General features: G+C 31.5%; 1 protein-coding gene and 1 long non-coding RNA gene across 3 annotated transcripts; one reads left to right on the top strand and one right to left on the bottom strand.

Moving 5' to 3' along the window:
- The first annotated feature begins 1,096 nt into the window (after positions 1–1,096).
- LOC105803680 (la-related protein 1C) lies at positions 1,097–6,088 on the top strand. The gene is made up of 6 exons (XM_012636033.2): positions 1,097–1,907; positions 3,004–3,529; positions 3,619–3,778; positions 3,886–3,976; positions 4,942–5,013; positions 5,223–6,088. Exons 1-6 carry the CDS (start codon positions 1,458–1,460, stop codon positions 5,496–5,498), a joined length of 1,575 nt encoding a protein of 524 aa, XP_012491487.1. The 5' UTR covers positions 1,097–1,457; the 3' UTR covers positions 5,499–6,088.
- A 6,010-nt stretch (positions 6,089–12,098) lies between these two features.
- Positions 12,099–13,366, bottom strand: LOC128034945 (uncharacterized). 2 transcript variants are annotated; one of them, XR_008191302.1, is made up of 3 exons: positions 13,193–13,366; positions 12,889–13,095; positions 12,099–12,706 (listed from the first exon to the last, which is right to left on the bottom strand). It is a non-coding gene; the product is annotated as an uncharacterized LOC128034945 (long non-coding RNA). The 2 variants fall into 2 exon arrangements; XR_008191301.1 differs by having other exon boundaries at positions 12,889–13,366.
- Between the last annotated feature and the right edge of the window lie 5,003 nt (positions 13,367–18,369).

Genomic DNA, 18,369 nt, shown 5'->3' with positions numbered 1-18,369 from the left:
TATTTTTATTTAATTAATAAATATATTGTTTTAAAGTTTTTATTTTTTAATTAATAACTCTTTTATTTATAAAATCAAATATTTATTTTTCAATTCATATCATGAGTGTTGTAAATTTTAGTATTATATATTTTTGTATGTATATTTAAAATAATTATTTGAAATATTTCACATATAAAATATTTGAAATATCATATTCATAATGTAGATGAAAAACAATGATATTTGAAATATTTTACATATAAAATAATAATGATATTTGAAATAATTATTTAATTTTATAATATTAGAAATCACCATACCCACAATATAGGTGGAGAAAGTAAATATTTCACATATAAATATTATATATAAAGAAAAATATCAAAAATATTAGTTGATGTTTTTAAAAATAAAATATATTTAACATAATGATAAATATTAATTTTATCAAAAGATATTTTTATTATATAATTTGTAATAAATATTTGATTTTTAAGTAAAAGATTTATTAATTAAAAGATAAATTAAAACAAATAATTTGGAAACAATATATTTATTAATTAAAAAATAGTTAAAATAAACAACTTAAAACAATATAAAATAAAAAATACAATGAATAGAACTTGAGAAAATCACAATTAATTAATCATCTAACCAAAAGAGTTAATATATTAAAACAGAAATTTAAAATAAAAGTAAAGCTTCAAACAAATGAAATAAAAATACAAATGTAAGTTGAAGAGAAATCAAATTGAGATTTGAAGATAAAACTACTAATATTTAACTATCGACTAAAGGTGCTTGTGTTAAAAAGCTAAAAAACGCATCTTATAGGATGTGTTTTCACTTCATATTATCTCTAAAATCGATCTATTTTCTATTTCAAAAATCAGCTAAAAATTCTAAATATTTTTAAAAATCTAACCATTTTTTCCAAATTCGGCGAATTGATTTTATATAAAAATAATTTTAGAAAAACAAAATTTATTTTTGTAAAAAAATATAATATATTTCAGCTATTCGATGGTTTATGACCCCGTTAACATGGTTACGTGGAATATTTTTATTGGATTCTAACTTACGTATTTGCTAAGCTAAATTTCAAAGAATACTGAAAACGTGAAATAAGGAAAGCAAAACTGTTAGAGAGAGAGAGAGAGAGAGAGAGAGAGAGAGAGAGTAGCAGAGGTTACAGTCCTACAGAGCCTCCGTTCCTCTTCTTCCCCTTTTTCTATTTTTTAAACTATTATTATTGTAGCATTCGTCTTTCTTCGATTAAATCCCTACATTTTTTTTCCTAAAAAATCCCAAAATTTTCATAACCAAAGCATTGAATTGAACTCACCTTCCATCTTTCTCGCCCCATTATTTTTTTAAATTTTATTTACTATCAACATTTTCTTCTCTGTTTTCAAGTGTTTTTCTCCGTCGATGAACTTTTCCCCTTAGAAAATTAAAAGTAATCAGGGTTTTATATGGGCGCAAATATTAATATGGATAATTTCAGTACCTCCGCTGTGCTGACAGCAGTTAATCACTCTCCCAGTTGCCCTGACCAATCACATCCTGCCACGAGGCCTATTTCTGCCTCCTGGTCCCAAATCGTCCTTGGAGAATCGGAACCGCTCGCTGGTGTTCCTTTATCGCCTTCCTCATCTTCTTCGTCATCAACGGCTGTGATTGAACCACCTGTTCCCACGGCGGTCGAAGGCGAAGGCGTAGACAACGTGAGTGCTGGGCCCAATAGCAATGCCGGTAAGAGGCTAGCTTGGAACAAGCCCTCCGACGGCGCTACCGAGTTTGCTCCCGTTATAGAGGCCGACGCGTGGCCTGCTTTGTCTAAGTCCGCTAGGGTTTCTTTGAAACCCTCTTCAGATTCATCCAGAGCTTTACCGGATGGATCTCCTTTTGTCCCCTTTTCCCAGGTTTGTTTCTAAAAATTTTAAGGCCTTCTTTATTAAATTCAATTTAATCGTTATCATTTCGAATGTTCTGTTACCAACTTTTAAGTAGCTGAAAATAAATGTTTCAAATGAACTGAATCTAAGTGAAATTAGTTTTCCAACTTGTTTAGTTATCTGTTTGGTAAGCAAGAAATTAACTACAAAGAGTCTTATTTGGATGAAAAATGGTAAGTACCTTAAACCCTTAATCTAACTTTAGGGTTTAATTGAATTTTGTCTTATTTAAAGGAATCTGAATTATAGATTTTATGCATGAATTTATTTATCATTTGAAGGAATCTGAATGATAGATCTTTACTTGTTCAAAGATATATATCATGTAAATTGGATTAGTTTGGACTTTGAGGCTACTTAGGGTCAATTTGGGTTGGCAATGAGATTAGCTCCAATGAGATTAGAAAAACAACAATGATGGTGAGATTAGTTACTGTAGCAGTGAGATTTAAATTAATGGTGGCATATCTGTTTGGATCCAAATGCAGTGCTAGCGATAAATGGGAATGAAAATGAAAATGGAAATGATTATTACTAATATGATATTATAAATATCGATAAATTATTTTTATGTATTCATATTTATTTTAAAAATTTTATTCTATCAAAATATTTATACATATTGTTTTGCATTAAAATAAGAATTATAATTTATGTGTTAAAAATTTAAAAAATAGATCAAAACACTTAACATTTGAAGAAATAATACTTATAATATTCATAGTATTATTTTTAACAGAAATAACAATAAATTATGTCATATGATAATAGTGTAATATATATTTTTCTACTACAATACATAAATCCTAAAAGTGTAAGGACAGAAGAAAAAATGTAAAAGACAAGCACACTATTGTCCAAATTTCACCAGTGTTCGCTGGACCCATAATGCTCCAGTCACTGAGAGTGCAGTGAGATTTGTGATTAACTTTCCACTGCACTGGTGTTTGCCAAACGGGTGCAGTTGGAGAAAACAGCACTCCAAATGCACTGTACCGCAGCTCTAGTTAAACCCAAATGGAGCCTTAGTCTTGATGGTTTTGCTACGTCCCATAAACTGTAGGGGAGTGGAAGCACATCATTGTTATCATCTTCACAGAAAGAAGCCAAGAAAGTTGAAAAATTGAATTTAAATTCAACACCAAACCATGCAATGCCTGCACGCCAGAGGTCAATGAAGCGAAATAGTAATAACTCAGCATCTAGTAGTGGACTCCTGCAGCCACCACCTCAAGGTGCTCTAGTTGAAGCACCTGTGAATGGCCCATCTTCTAGGGACCATATACAGAGAAGTGGATTTGTGTCACAGGCTGGTAATGATCACCCAAGGAATTCATTCAGACATCGTAATGCTGGGCCACGTCCTCGAGGAGATGGCTCTCACCATCAGAATTATGGAGGTAGGCGCAATCCATCCCTAGGAAATCAAGACTGGAATGGTCGAAACTTTAATAGCAGGGATGCTCATATGCAACCAAGAGTTGTTCCCAGGTTAATGAGGCATCAACCACCAGCTCCACCGCCTAATGCTGCACCATTTATCGCTCCTCCACCAGTACGGCCATTTGGCACTCCTGTAGGATATCCTGGTAAGCTATATTTTTCTAATTGTTTTTGCTTTTTCTAGTTGAGGAAGGGAGGAATTCTAAGTTTTCCCTATTTCTCTATCTTCTTGCAGAATTGGCATCTCAATTTTATTTCATACCTGCTCCCCCTCCAGAATCACTTAGAGGTGTGCCATTTGTTGCTCCAATGCCCCCAGTGCTTTTCCCTGCTCCAGAGCCTCCAGACCGCCAGTTGCATGCTAACATAGTGAATCAGATTGATTATTACTTCAGGTTATGCTTTTTTTTGCATGTTGACTTAGGCCAGCTTGGTTAATTCTATGGCAACATCTTGGTATTTATGTCAGATAAGAGGCTAACTGCCTGTATCTTTATGGTAGTGATGAAAATCTTATCAAGGACACTTACTTGCGGCAGAACATGGATGACCAGGGATGGGTTCCTATTAAATTAATAGCTGGCTTTAGAAAGGTAAGTTTCTAGAGGCTTTGGAGCTGGTTTCATTTTCTGATTGTGATATCCTGTTAGGTAAAGGTAATGTGGCATGTTAGGTGTCTATCATTGACTATCTATATGCATCAATGATGAAGAAATCACAATTTCTTATACTCTCTTCTTGTTTGTATATGTATACATTAGATTAGCATTCAGTTGACACATGCTCATACGGTCTACAAATTCATACATGTCTTGCTATAAATGGACATTTCCCACCCATATGCATTCATGCCCACCCTTTAGATACTATTCAAAGTAATCTCTGTTTTTAGAGAGATTTAGTGCATAAGCACCTGTCTACATTACTTGTATTGAGGTACATTGGATCTTGTAGTCCTTCCATTTGATTTTGCTCCAACTACTTCTACCAATGGTTTTTTTTTTTTTTTTTAATTCATGGAGAGCTGGATCAACCACAACGGGTAATGATTTTTTTTTTTTAGTTTAATAATTTTTAAATATTAAAAATTGTATATTCTTTACATGATCATAAACTTAACGTTTCTAATTGAGCAGAATTTGCCTGTGTCAGATAGATGATATTCTTCTTTTACCAGTTGAAGTTTTACAGTCAAATAGATGATATTCTTCTTTTACCAGTTGAAGTTTTACACTTTTTTGGTGTAAATTTACTCACTTGATCATTCTGTGAAATTTTCTCTTAAATGAAATATTTTAGGATGATCATATAACGTTTAAACCTTTTGCCAGGTAAGGTAGTGAGCATCACTTTGTAGAGATGATAGTCCTATAGGTAGAAGTGATATACTCTTCCTCTGGAAGTCTAGCTTTTGTGATTATGTCATTTTGGTTTCTAAAATTTGTATCTATTTCTTGTGAAATATATGCTGATGCTATTGCTATGCCTACTGTTAGAAGGTGAGCTTATTTTAGGACTCTCTGCAAAAGCAACATTTTCTATGGCTTCTTCTTTTCAGGTTTCGCTTTTGACCGATAATATTCAGCTTATACGGGATGCTCTGCGAAGTTCAACAGTTGTGGAAGTGGAGGTATCTTCTAGATTGAAGTCCTGGGTTGTATCTTCTTCACTGCTTGGTCAATAATGAAATGTTTCCCCTTAACATGTGCTTCTCTAATCCATCTTCAAGACATGCACATATGTGCATACAGATTACGACTTACTTGATGTCCTGTTAGAACTGAGCTCCACATGATGCTGTTTCTTTTTCTTTTACTCACTTATGAATTTACATTTTAGGGTGAAAAAGTAAGGAAGCGGATTGATTGGATGAAATGGATCCTGCCACCTTCCGTTAAGTTCCCTGCCATGTCTGGTCAGGATATGCTGGTTGCCCGTGTTCAGGATATTTCATTGGATCAGAGAACTGCTGACGTGAGTGGCTCAAGGAACCAAGAAGATGCTTGTGCTGGACTATCAGATAGATCATCATCTGGGGAGTTCAATAATCGGTCACAGGTATTCAGCAGTGAGGGAACAGCTGTGAGTGCTCAAAGTGTTGCAGCGAGTAACTAATAATAAACTAATTGTGCATTGGAGAGCTTATGCTTGCTAAACTTTCTGGGAGCGGAGGGTGATTTGAAAGACATCAGTTTTTGCCTTGGCATGATGGAATATGATCCATCTTACAGGTTGCTAAGTTGGGAAAACATGACTAGAAAGAAAAGGAAAGGCAATTTCTAGAATTCTTAGAAAAAAAAATGGAGGATTAGAACATTTTAGACCTGAGATAGTAGCTCGAAATTGTGGTGGCTATATGTAATGGATTTAAAAGTTAGGGGGATTTTACATTTGGCTTTACTACTATTAGTGGTGGAGCGGTGGACGTTAAGATCGGGGGAATTTTTTATATGCTTCCCGTTGCTACTCGTAGACATCTTTTCCTTTTTCTTTGCTTTAACAATTACCAAGAAAGAGCTGCATTCATTTCGCATCTATGTACTGTGTTACTTACTTCATGGTGTATCTACTATCTAAGGACTTGCATTTGCTGCATAAAATTGGTAGGGCAAACCTTGGAAGACGAGGACCGGCTGTGATGAGTCTTTTAACTTCTGGAGTCCTATTTGATTGGAGACATTATTTTATACACCGTTTTTTTACCACGTTTTTTCTATGGTAGTTGAACACAAATCTTATTCCAAATCTATTGAAAGACCTAATAGCCTTAATTTGCTTGCTGGCATTGGACAGGTGAGGTTTGCCAAGAATCCGTTATTTCCAGCAATCTCATCAATGGCAGTGATGCTAAGAAACGACCATCTTTGAATGAGACGGGAAAGATGCTGAAAGAATCAGTGATTATGGAATTACAAATTAATGCCATTTCAATGCCGAATCAATTCTTTAAGTTGCTCTTCTCATTTTCAGCACCGGGTCGATTCTTATATATATATATATATAAAGAAGCGAGTATTTGGTATATACATGGATTTTTCTAAGCTGAGTCGAATGGAGTTCCAAAAAATTAGAAAATTTATATAATATCAAAATTAACAAAACATAACTCCATTCGTTTTTCACTGGTTTTATCAAATATATACGTAAAAAAAAAGGAAATATTATCAAGTGTCAGTTAGCCAAACACTCAAAAGGATGTCTGTATTTCCGTGTAACATTTGAAGTAGTTTTAGCTGGAAATCCTGGATTATCGGCAATCTTTAGCCAAGCAAATAAAATAATTGAATTGATTTGGAGAAAAATAAATTAGGTAATTTGGAAGTTTTTGGTAAAAATAAATATGGGACAGAGAAATTTAATTAATTAGGCACATAAATAATGTGATATGAATGATTTATAAAATAATTTCTTGTACCTATAGAAAGAAAAAAGGAAAAGCAAATAAGTCCCTTTCCCTCTTTTCTTTCAGGACCACTAGGCTGTGCTCCATAGACCATCTCATTCCATTCTACAAGGAAAAAGAAACCAGACACAAGCTTTTGTTATTACCCGATTTGTGTTGCATCTGTACTACTACATTGCATTGCACAAAAACAGAAGACACACAAAGTACTCACTACCCAAAAGTTTAGGGTATATCTGGTAATGGACAACCATTTTTATGGGTTTTTTAAATTTTGAGAAATATATTATTGAAAATACATTCTACTTTCAAAAACTTTGAAAATTTAAAGATAATATTATTGAAAGAAATAAGAATTATAATATAAAATTAAAAATATATTAATCATATAAAAGAATTTTAAATATATTCTGTTGATTAAACTCTAGTACAAGTATGGAAATGGGTGAATCCACGTGAAACAAAAAAATCCCTTATTCTTTTTTATCAAAACAAAAGTTACCCTCTTACCCTTCTTGGTTAATTTTATTTAGGATGTTTTAGTAACCGATATTGGTGCATAAAGGTATCGATTTGTTTCGGCGTATAGTTTTCAATTTATTATTATTTAAAAAATTTAATATTTGTATATAAAAATATTCATAAAAAATAAAATTTTAGTTGAAGTGGTAAAGAAATTTTTTAAAATGTTGGTGACATTAGCGGCATGGGTTCAAATCTCACCATATGTCAATTTTAAGATATCAAAAAACAATCATCAATTATATATAATATTCTTTAATAAACTTCACAAATGCAATCCATCATTAAACAAACTCAAAATAAATAAGCAAAAATTATATTTATATTTATATTTTGGTAAAATATTATTTTTAAAATTATAAAAAAAATATTTTTTGTACAAATAAATAATAAAAATTCAATTTAAAATATATTTTAAAATTAACTTTTTTGGTATTGGTTGGTACACCATATTCCGACTGGTACAGGTGAAATCAACTAGTACGCACCAATTTTGATAGGAATTTGCACCAGAATTGAGCCTAAAGTTTATTGTTCAGATTACAACCAAAACAAAGTGTTCCAACCAGTATGGGCAGTATCTAAACAATACTGGCTACCATGGTTGACTCGCGAATTAGTATGGACTGGTTGAACCTGTAACACCCCTTCCCATAATGAACTGAAAAATCCCAAGCAAGGGATGTCACATTTGGACCCTAAAATTACTTAACTTGAACATCAATTTCAAAACTTTATTTTAACATAAACAGATTAATTTGAAGCTATTCAATTCATTTCTAGGCTTTCTTTAAAATTTGGTTACAAACAGGGACCATTTAGGACTTATGCGGGTCAAAACAAGGTAAACAGAGTCAATGTCACAACACGAGAAAATGGGTGTCCCGAATGCTCCAATATTACGACACTGATTTGTGGTGTCGTGACACTAAGGGCAGATTACTCTTATGTCATCCAATGTCGCGATATTGATGGCAGATTACCTAAAACATATTTGAAACACCTAAAACCAAGTCTAAACTATCATAAGCTATTCCATAACACTTCTAAACATTAAAAAACACAAATCTCCATCAAAACATCATATAATTCAACATATAACTCAATCAAAGCTTAACTAAGTTCATAAATTTAACAAAATGATCAAGATTCATTAAGTATTTTCTCTAGAAATCTTGTACACATACTTTGTTTTAACCTATGTACATGCCATAACCTATACTCTCTTCCAAGCTTTGGAATGTGATGTGATGAGTTGAGATAATATCTTCACTCTAAAGCTTCAATTCGAGTCTCTACCTACGTGTTGAAAAAAATAACACGTTAAACTTATAAAAGTTTAGTAAGTACATCAAAAATTAAACTTACCATTGAAAGCAACTGTGGGGTGTGCCTTTTATTTTTCTCCCAATTAAACTTTGCTATCTTTTCCCAGTTAAACTCTGATTATTCCAGGAATATTTTAATATGATTAGAACTCTAATCTTAGCCTATTTAAAGGGGCCTTCTATCCCTGTTTCAAGATGCCAATTAGAAAAAAGGATTTTTCTTTAGAGGCGACAAGATTTAGCCGCATATAAGTTTTGGTGAGAGTTTTGTTGTAATTATGAAGAGTATTTTATACTCCTTTTGTGAGTGCCTATGAGATTTAGAGTTTTATTTATCGGTTTGTTCTTTGGGATTTTAAGCTTTGTATTCGGGGTTTTGGGTAATGTACATTTAGTACATTTAGGTTAATTTTTTCCATATTGTAGTCTTGTTTGTTTGCGCATTTAGTGAAAAGCCGAAGCCTTCTTTGCCCGTGATTTTTCCCTCTTTGAAGGATTTTCACGTCAAATATTTGTGTTCGTTATTCTCCACTTTTATTATCTCATTGTTTATACGAGTCGATCCCCAATAGCAACCAATGTTAACATATAAATTTATAAATCAATAATAACATACAACGAAGTTAAATAGAGAATAACTATAGTGAAATCTCAAACTAACATTTTATAAGTCACTTACCAGTTTCCTTATTAAGTCCGCTTACCATTAAATTTTTAGCCCAATTTTAAGCTGAATAGAACATGTAGGATATGTGGAATGAACACTGAATCATTAGCACAAACGTACATATGTCATGAGGCTAGAACTCTATGGCCCGTGACACATACACTATCTTACACAGAAGTGTAGAGTTAATGAAATGTACTAAATGCCATTGTCGCTAGCATCGAAGCGTGAAATCATTGAATTGCACCGAAGTGTCACTATCACTAGCGCACATAAAAGATTCCTAATGATATGTCATTTATTATTGTTTAAAAATTCATTTAATTTCTATATCTAATTATTTTATTCCACTTACCTAACTTTTATGCACTTTTGAATTTAGTCCTTTTTACTTCAAATACACTACACATAAGCTATTCACTTTGTTATTTAAATTCAACTTCTATCTCCTTTACTTTTAAATAAATTCCATAATATCTATCAAAATTTTCTTATATAGATTAATCCCATAAGTATTACTATAACTATTTTAACAAGTTTTTACTTTGGTTTTTTTTATAGGTATTGTGAAATTCTTAAAGTACTTACCATTGCATTTCTGTCTTCTTCTTCACTCTTTTGCTACTTCTTTCCCCTTATCAAGACCTTATTGATCACCTCTCTTGTCTTTCTCTTCATTAACATATCACACACATACAATATTTAATACCAAAACAATAATCACATATCACTTCCATGCAATTTTAATGAAATAAACTTGAAATTCTTAAAGAAATCTCCTCATCCTTGCCTTGAATTTTCCCCCAAATCCCTAACTTCACTTTTCTCTCTCCTCCAGTATGAACACTAGTTAACTTTACAAGAAACTAAACTTGCTATGAGATTGCGCTATTGATTTCATTAAAAATTCATAGCAAAATTTGAAGTTTTTAACGTTGAGGTGCTTGGAAATGGTGGAGAGGACTAAAATGAAATTTTGTTCAAATAAGAAGCAAGGGTGACGTGAAGATGGAGAGAAAAAAAATGGCGATATTCTTCTGAATTATCTAATTAACTTAATAAATAAAATATTAAATGTTATATAAAAAATTCTGTCCATCATCATTACAAGTTTAACATCCCCAATTTATTCCAAATTTCCAACATCATCCAAAGGTTCATAATTTTCCAATAAATATAAGTACTTTTCTTAATTATCTATTATGAAAAGACCATTTTACCCTTATCAATCTCTATGGTTTTATCTTTGCTTCATGACACTTTTATGGTATAGTCACATTTCTAGTCCTTCCTCTTTCTCACTTTAATTTAATAATTATTATTTTTAATCCTCAAACTTTTTCCCCAACACTTTTCACACTACTACGATTTAGTCAATAACTCAAATAATTTCTCTAAATGTAAAAGTCTTTTTAATTTCCTTATGGTATCCAACTACCTTCTCTACTAGCACCCATGATTCCTATTTTTATTTACTTCGAAAAGTTTAACATATGCAAATCTTGAAATAACACTATTCTCATCTCAAGGGGTGTTAGGGATGTTACAGAATCGAGCTAAAAAACTAGTTGAACTAGCAGTTGAACCAATTATTATTTTTAAATATTGTGATGTTTGGTTTTTTTTTTTTATAATTTATTTGTTTTAAACTAGTCAGATCGTTTGTTCTAGGAACCAATTGGTTAGACTAGTTCGAAATAGGTTCAATCCGCAGTTCAATTAATTTTTTAGCTCTCATCAGACCGATGCCCAGCCAGTTCCCGGTCCAATTGGCCAACCCGATTCAATTTAAATAACATCAAATTTTGGAATTTTTTTATATTTTAAAAATAGTTTTTTTAATTTTAAAGAGTTTTATTTTTCATAATTTTTATTTTTAAAAATTTATTTAAAATATAAAAATAATTATTTTAAAAATATTTTATTGACTTTTGAAAGGTAATGACAAATTGACAAAAAAGGAAATGTTGATAGCTAAAAAATTTGATTGATGAGAGATAATTTCCTGTACATTTTAACCTACTAAATTACATGGTATATGTTATAAATTATTTATATTAAATTATATAATGTTTATTATTAATTATTTATATTTGATCAATAACAAACTGATAATAACAAATAATACATGTTAAATGTTAAAGAGTGAATAACCCCACAAATATGTAATGCTAGTGGAATTAGATAAAATTACATAGTATGTTTATTTTTTATTAGTTTTATTACTAATCATATTGCATAATACTTTCTCGAACTATCGCATTATATAAGATGATTCGATTTGAGGTTTTGTTACTTGTTTGGAGGATTTATTGATAATTTTATAATAATTAGTGTTTGATAAATTACATCGAAGATCCTCGAACTTCAAGATGTTTTAATTATATCCTAAACTTTTAAAGTTATGTTAATTAAGTCATTCTATTACTGAAACTATTAAATTCACTGTTAAGTAACACATCAAATCTTACGTGGCATAATTTAAAATTAAAAAAAAAGGTAAAACAGCAAATTTTGCCACATAAAGTATAATTTCATATGCAATTATATTATAATTATGGATTGTGAGTTTTAGAGATATAATAAATTGATGTTTGGGTTAAAATTTTAAAAATCTCAATTGCTTATTAGTTCCAGCGGTGGACACTTGTTTTTTTTTACTTTTTATTTTAAAATTTCACTTTTTTCAATTTGCCACATAGAAACTAGTGTGTCCCTAACATAAAGGGCTTAATTGATGTACTTCTAAAAGTTTGAAGATGTAATTAAAATATTTTAAAGTTTAGAGATCATGATTTAAGAAATTATAATTTAACTTTCAAATTTTTTATTTTAAGCACTTAAATATATAATTTAAGCATTTATTTTTATTATTTTCCTTAAAATTAAAAGCTAGAGAATCGGAGATGAAATTATTTCTAAATTTGATTTTTCACGTCATTTAAGTAAAATGAAAAACTATCATTTTACGGAGCCGAATCAGCGTATTATCTGCTACCGCGCCGGTGGTGGTTTCTCCTCCTCCCCTGCTGTCATCCCAATTTCCCCTAACATCTCTTACTCCGCCGTCGCTGGTGGCGAACCAGCTTTTGCGCACTCTGGTCCGGCGGTTACGGCCTTCTCTGTTGTCTTTACCCAGTAAACGCCTCTACAATAACGATATCGTCCTCCTCCAATCCCTCTTTGTCAGCGACGAATTGATTTGCGCTACGGAGACGAACAATACACCGCCGGCAACCTGCTGGAGAACGGAGAACAGCACTGAAGAGTTACCCAACGATAATCACAGAATGGGTAAAATCACATCCGAGTTCGGGTTTTCATGTGGGATTGCTGAGGAAGTAACTCAATGGTTGAAACCACAGAAAGACAATTGGGGAACATTTCAATGGTGGACTCGAAGCTGGGGGAAACCATGTCAATGGGGTTAACTCAGATGGTGAGTTAGTTTACAGAGGAGAAAACTCAGCATATCAACTTGATGTTTATACACTTAAAATTACAATATAACTACCATTTATAAATTAAACATGTTTAGTGGATGGTTTGTAAAGGGAAAATGTGTTTATATTTAGGGGAACTCACCACCACGAGGCTATTTGATCATCTCCTTCGATTAGATACATCCAACGGTCAATATCCCACTTCAGCAGTACCCTCTCAAAAGCAAAAGTGCGGACAATCGCCACTGTTGAATGTTTGATTGTTGAAGAATAAGAATCTGGATAAGATTGATAGCACCTTTCTCATGCCAAACCATAAAAATCTATCCAACCCACCATTTTTGGTTCTCTACATAAAGAAAAGGTCATGGCTACCATAATCAATTCAAAGGATTTTATTCTTTTATATAGTGTAATATTCAAAATTTATAAAAACTCAATTCAACCTCTCTCGTTATCCGCATGTGTCGCCAAAACCTCGTCCAGTTATATATAGCAGATACAAAGCGTATTCCGACTCAAAAACCAGAAATGAATCAGCCACCCAATACTTTTTAAGGTTTAAAGGCCGACAGCTACTTGTGTTGCAAAATGGAGAGGCTGTCTCCAACAAGGGAAAGTAGATCAAATAGTAAATGGAGTTGGCTGGGGTGTACTGTTGTTGTTGGCCTTTTTTACTTTAATATATGTCTACACAGCCCTACCTACCTACCTGCCTGCCTCCACAGCCAATGAATGGTGCATGGACTCCCTCAACCCTGTACCTGCACCTGCACGTATACGCTCATATATTTTTTAAGGTTAAAATGTGCCTATAGTCCCTTTATTTTTTGAAAATTAAAAATTTAGTCCCTACACTTGTATTTCCAATAATTGAGTCCCTCTACTTTTTAGATTTCAAAATTCAAGTCCAACTGTTAACACTGCTAACTTTATTTTATTTTTAAATTTGTTGTTGTGACATTTTGACATGAAAAATTTACTTATTTGGTAGCCATGTGATTAAAAAAGATGTTGTAATTAACTTGAATTTAACCAAAAAAAAACAATATTAACAATTGGACTTGGATTTTGAAATCTGAAAAAAATTCTTAAAAATATAATGACCAAATTCCTAATCTTCGAAAAGTACAAGGACTATAATTATGTTTTAACCATATTTAATTTTACTTCGTAGTTGCACTGTTGCAGTTACATTTGTCCAAAGATTGGGTTATTTCTTTAACCCACTTGATACTTAGAAAGCTTTGAGAAAAAAAGAATATTATACTCATAAAGACACACACAAAATTAAGCCTCATAAAAAATATGGATGGAATTTCAGTCTTCAAAACTTGAGCTGAGTTTTATCTAATTACATGTTAAATTATTTATATTTAAAGATTTGATAATATATATATATATAATGGAGGTAAAACAAATGTATATATAATTACTATGGTTAAAATATATTATTTGCTTTTGTATTATTTGTAATCTTGGAATTTAGTGTCTACATTTTATTTTCAAAAATTTTGTTTCTCTAATTTTAGATTTTAAAATTCAGGTCCAATTATTATCACCATTAAATTTGTTGGTATGACATTTTGAAAAGAAAAAATTCACTTGGTAGCGAGCTATTATGAACCCGATTTGACAAATGAATTTTAATCTCATTAAAATAGATGATTAAATTTCAAAAACACAAAGAGTACAAGAACTTAAAAGATATTTTAAGCAAAGACTAAATATCAAATAAAAATAAAAAGGATATGTCCAAAAAAACAAATATTGATTAATGTCCATCATATTCAAACTGCAAACATTTGTTACATCCGGATTTTGATTCACCTTTAACTTTAACCAAAGACGATCCCAACTCTCATGATTCAAATTATGTTTTAGACTAATTTTATGTAGGGTTTAAGGTTAACAATAAACCACATTTACGATTACCTAAAAAGAATTTTCCTTATCTGGGAAGTGCTTATTTAAGACCATGGTCAAGGTTTCCTTCGACTAAAGTTAGTGCTTGGTTGAAATCCTCGACCCAGCAAAGACGCAACTTGTATAGGTTAGAGGGAAATAGTTTAGCCCGCATTATCAAATGCTTCAATTTTGGGTTTAAAAGCTTGAAAATAGGTTTAGGGTTAGCGACGTTTAAGGAAATGGGTTAGCTGAGTTAGGGCTTTTAGTTACAATCTACTCTCTTAACTGCATTGTATTCATCATTTTGTACTTGTAATTTTTCGAATTGATTGATTTAAATCAAATTTCATTACATATTAATATCATCTGTATTTTTCATCAATGATTTTTGCTCATAAAGCAAAACGTAAGTAAATATTGACTTGTTGATTATCTAATGTTGATTAAGTTGCAATATTTGACCTGATCATAATACGGTAGGACAAGTTATATTATTAGATAATCTAAACACGTCTTTAGTTTAATCGAAATTGAGCAAATCGATTGAAAAACTAATATGTTGCCTATCAAGTCCAATTGGGGAGATACATTGTTTTAGGTATTGAAGCAGATGACTCTCAGAAGATAGAGTCATAGATGTGACTAACTAGACTAATAATACATTAGACATGACCTAAATAGATTATAGATCTGTTTATGGATCCATTCACTTGTGACATTCATAGTGTGACATCCCTTAATCATGAGTGGATGATGGACTATAGATGTGTGACTTGTATGCTTTGATGTAAATAAAAGCCCAAGTTCAAATGGATAAGAAACCGAAAGTTGGTGCGTTAGTTAGACGACTTCTGCAATATGTAACATCATTCCATAATAGTGGAGTTCATAGCCCAATTAAAAGGGAAATGATACCCTCTAATTGCCATTACATGATAGATGAAAAGTAACTTGGCCATGGGTCATTTACCTTAGTGATAAATGATTTAATTGCTATCTGTTGGTAATTGACTTTTCATAAAGGAAGATGTAATGATTATTGTGAGATACAATAAGATCATATTGGGAAAACAAATTTATCCAAAAAACAATAAGGATGTAACGACCCGATTTTCTGTTGGATTTAATGCCCTAAGTGTAGTATTTTTGTCTATATACACTTTATTTTTTTGAATAGATTGGTTAATAAAATCATTCATGAATTACATTAATATCCTTTGTATAATGTCTTCACGTGGTTTTTGCATGAAAAGCAAAATAAAAGTAAATATTAGCTCAATGGTTGTCTAATGTTTAACTAATACTAAGTGGTATTACATGGTCAGATCGTAATACAGAAAGACAACTTATATTAGTAGAAAAACCTAAATATATCCTTAGTCTAATTGGAAATGAGCAAACTAATTAAAAGACTAATATATCACCTATCAAGTCCAATTCGGGAGATGCTTTGTCTTGGGCATCGAAGCGGATGACTCCCAAAAGATAGAGACATATATGTGACTGACTGGACTAACAATACATTAGACTAGATTCAATAAGAATAGATATTTAATCTGTTTATGGATTTATTCACTTGTGACGTTCATTGTAATAGACCGTTTTCAGTGAAATCGTAATAGTGGTTTCGGGACCACAAATTCGAGTCAGAAAGAAATTTTATTTTAATATTATTTCATGGTTTGCATTATGATAGGAATGACGTATAAAAATTTCGTTAAGAAAAATTTTACCGATTACATGATTAATTGATAAAAAGGACCAAATTGTATGAAATGCAAAAGTTGAGTTCTAGTAGCTATAGGTAGCAAATATCTATGGAATTCAAAATTTGAGGTCCTTATATGGTAATTAGACCATTAAATGGAGTTATTAGATAATTATGATGATTCTTTTATGGAAAATTAAATAAAAAATAGACTAAATTGGATATTGAAATAATTGAATATGATAATAATCTAATATCATCTTCTTCCCCAATTTACTTTTATGGAAACTCTAGCTAAGAGAAAAGAATTCAAACAAGATTAATTGGGCAAGCATTATAGTCCCTTTTAGTAATTTTTATATTTCGATATCGTAATAACGTAATCTAGTTAACTTGAGGATTAATTTGTAAAGTTATCAAAGTATAAAATTTTGCCATGGATAAGTATGCTGAAATTTTAAAATTTATGGTAGAAAATGAAAGGTTATTGATAGATAAACAACTTTTGTAAAGGAAATTTCCATGAAATTGTGATTTAGGGACTAAATTGAAAATATAGAAAATTTATGGAAAATTTATGATTTTTGTGAAATATATGGATTGTTATTATTATATGTAAAAATTGGTTAGGCTTGAAATAAGGATTAAATTGTATGAATTTCATTTTCCGAGCCTAGAGACGAAACTGGAATTAATTAAAAGTTATAGGGGCAAAATGGTACTTTTCCTAAAATATGAATTGGATTGAATTGAATATGAATTGTATTAAATTGAGTTAAATTTACTCGTATAGATCCGGATAGACCTAGTACGAAATTGGATTGAGGAAAATAAAAAGTATCGGATTAGTAGATTCTCGTATACGAACAAGTGTCGAGGTAAGTTTGTGTAACTAAATTGTGTACATTTATATGTTTAAATTAAATGTTATATATGTGAATTGTATAATTTTCATGTATGTGAAAGTGATTAAAAAATATCCGAAAATGCCCGATAAATGTTAAGTCCCGTTTGAATAAATGAAAATCGATGGATACAAGTTTCCTGTATTGGTTGTAGTTTTGCATATGTTGCAGACACAACACAGCTCGAAAGAGCATTCCGTTATTAGCCCTCTCGAGCTTCCCGTTATATTGTTCTTACGAGTTTCCCGTTGATAGCTCTTGTGAGCTTCCCGTTAATAGCTCTTCGGAGCATCCTGATTGTTTGTGATCCTACATGTGTTGTGGACACACACAGCTCTTATGAGCTTTTCGATTGTGGCTCTTTGTGAGCTTCCCGTTAATTGGCTTTTTGTGAGCCTCCTGATAAGGCTCGTTTGAACTTTCTGATATTAAGCTATCCGGAGCTTCTTGTTAATGGCTCTTCGAAGCTACCCGTTATTGGCTTTCATGAGCTTCCCGATTATGGCTCTTATGAGCTTCTCGTTATACAGCCCGGATAAGCTTCTCGTTACATGGCTCACATGAGCTTCTCATTATATAGCTCGAGAGAGTGCTTCTCGTTTAAGTGTTCTTTTAAACACCCTCGAATATGAATTGACTAATTACAGATTCATACACTTTATGTGTACTACCCGATGTCCACCGATATTTCATAAGGTTCAACGAGCAAAGTTCTGATATAAGTTAATATAAGGTCTGAGTGAATTAATAATTGTATCTACCTAAAAATACATAGAAATGTTTATACGATGAGCTCATCTCTGTTACTTACTTGAAATGTATTTGAAATACATGACTAACTTGCTTGAGGATGTATTTGTGTTAGGTTATTGATTAATTTGATTTGGATGTACTCTGTATGCTTATTTTAAATGAATATGAATGGTAAGTCAATTTTCCGTTATACGAACTTACTAAGCATTAAATGCTTACTCTATTTATTTCCTCTGTATTATAGTACTCGAAAGCTCGAAAAGGTTGGAGCGGGTCGGATGCAAGATCACACTATCCTTCAGCTCTTTTTGGTAAAAATAGCAAACTTTAATTTGAATATAATGGCATG

Source organism: Gossypium raimondii, chromosome 11, assembly GCF_025698545.1.
Source record: "Gossypium raimondii isolate GPD5lz chromosome 11, ASM2569854v1, whole genome shotgun sequence".
Lineage (NCBI taxonomy): Eukaryota > Viridiplantae > Streptophyta > Magnoliopsida > Malvales > Malvaceae > Gossypium > Gossypium raimondii.
Note: the sequence above shows the minus strand (reverse complement) of the source record. Positions and strands in the feature narration are given on the sequence as shown.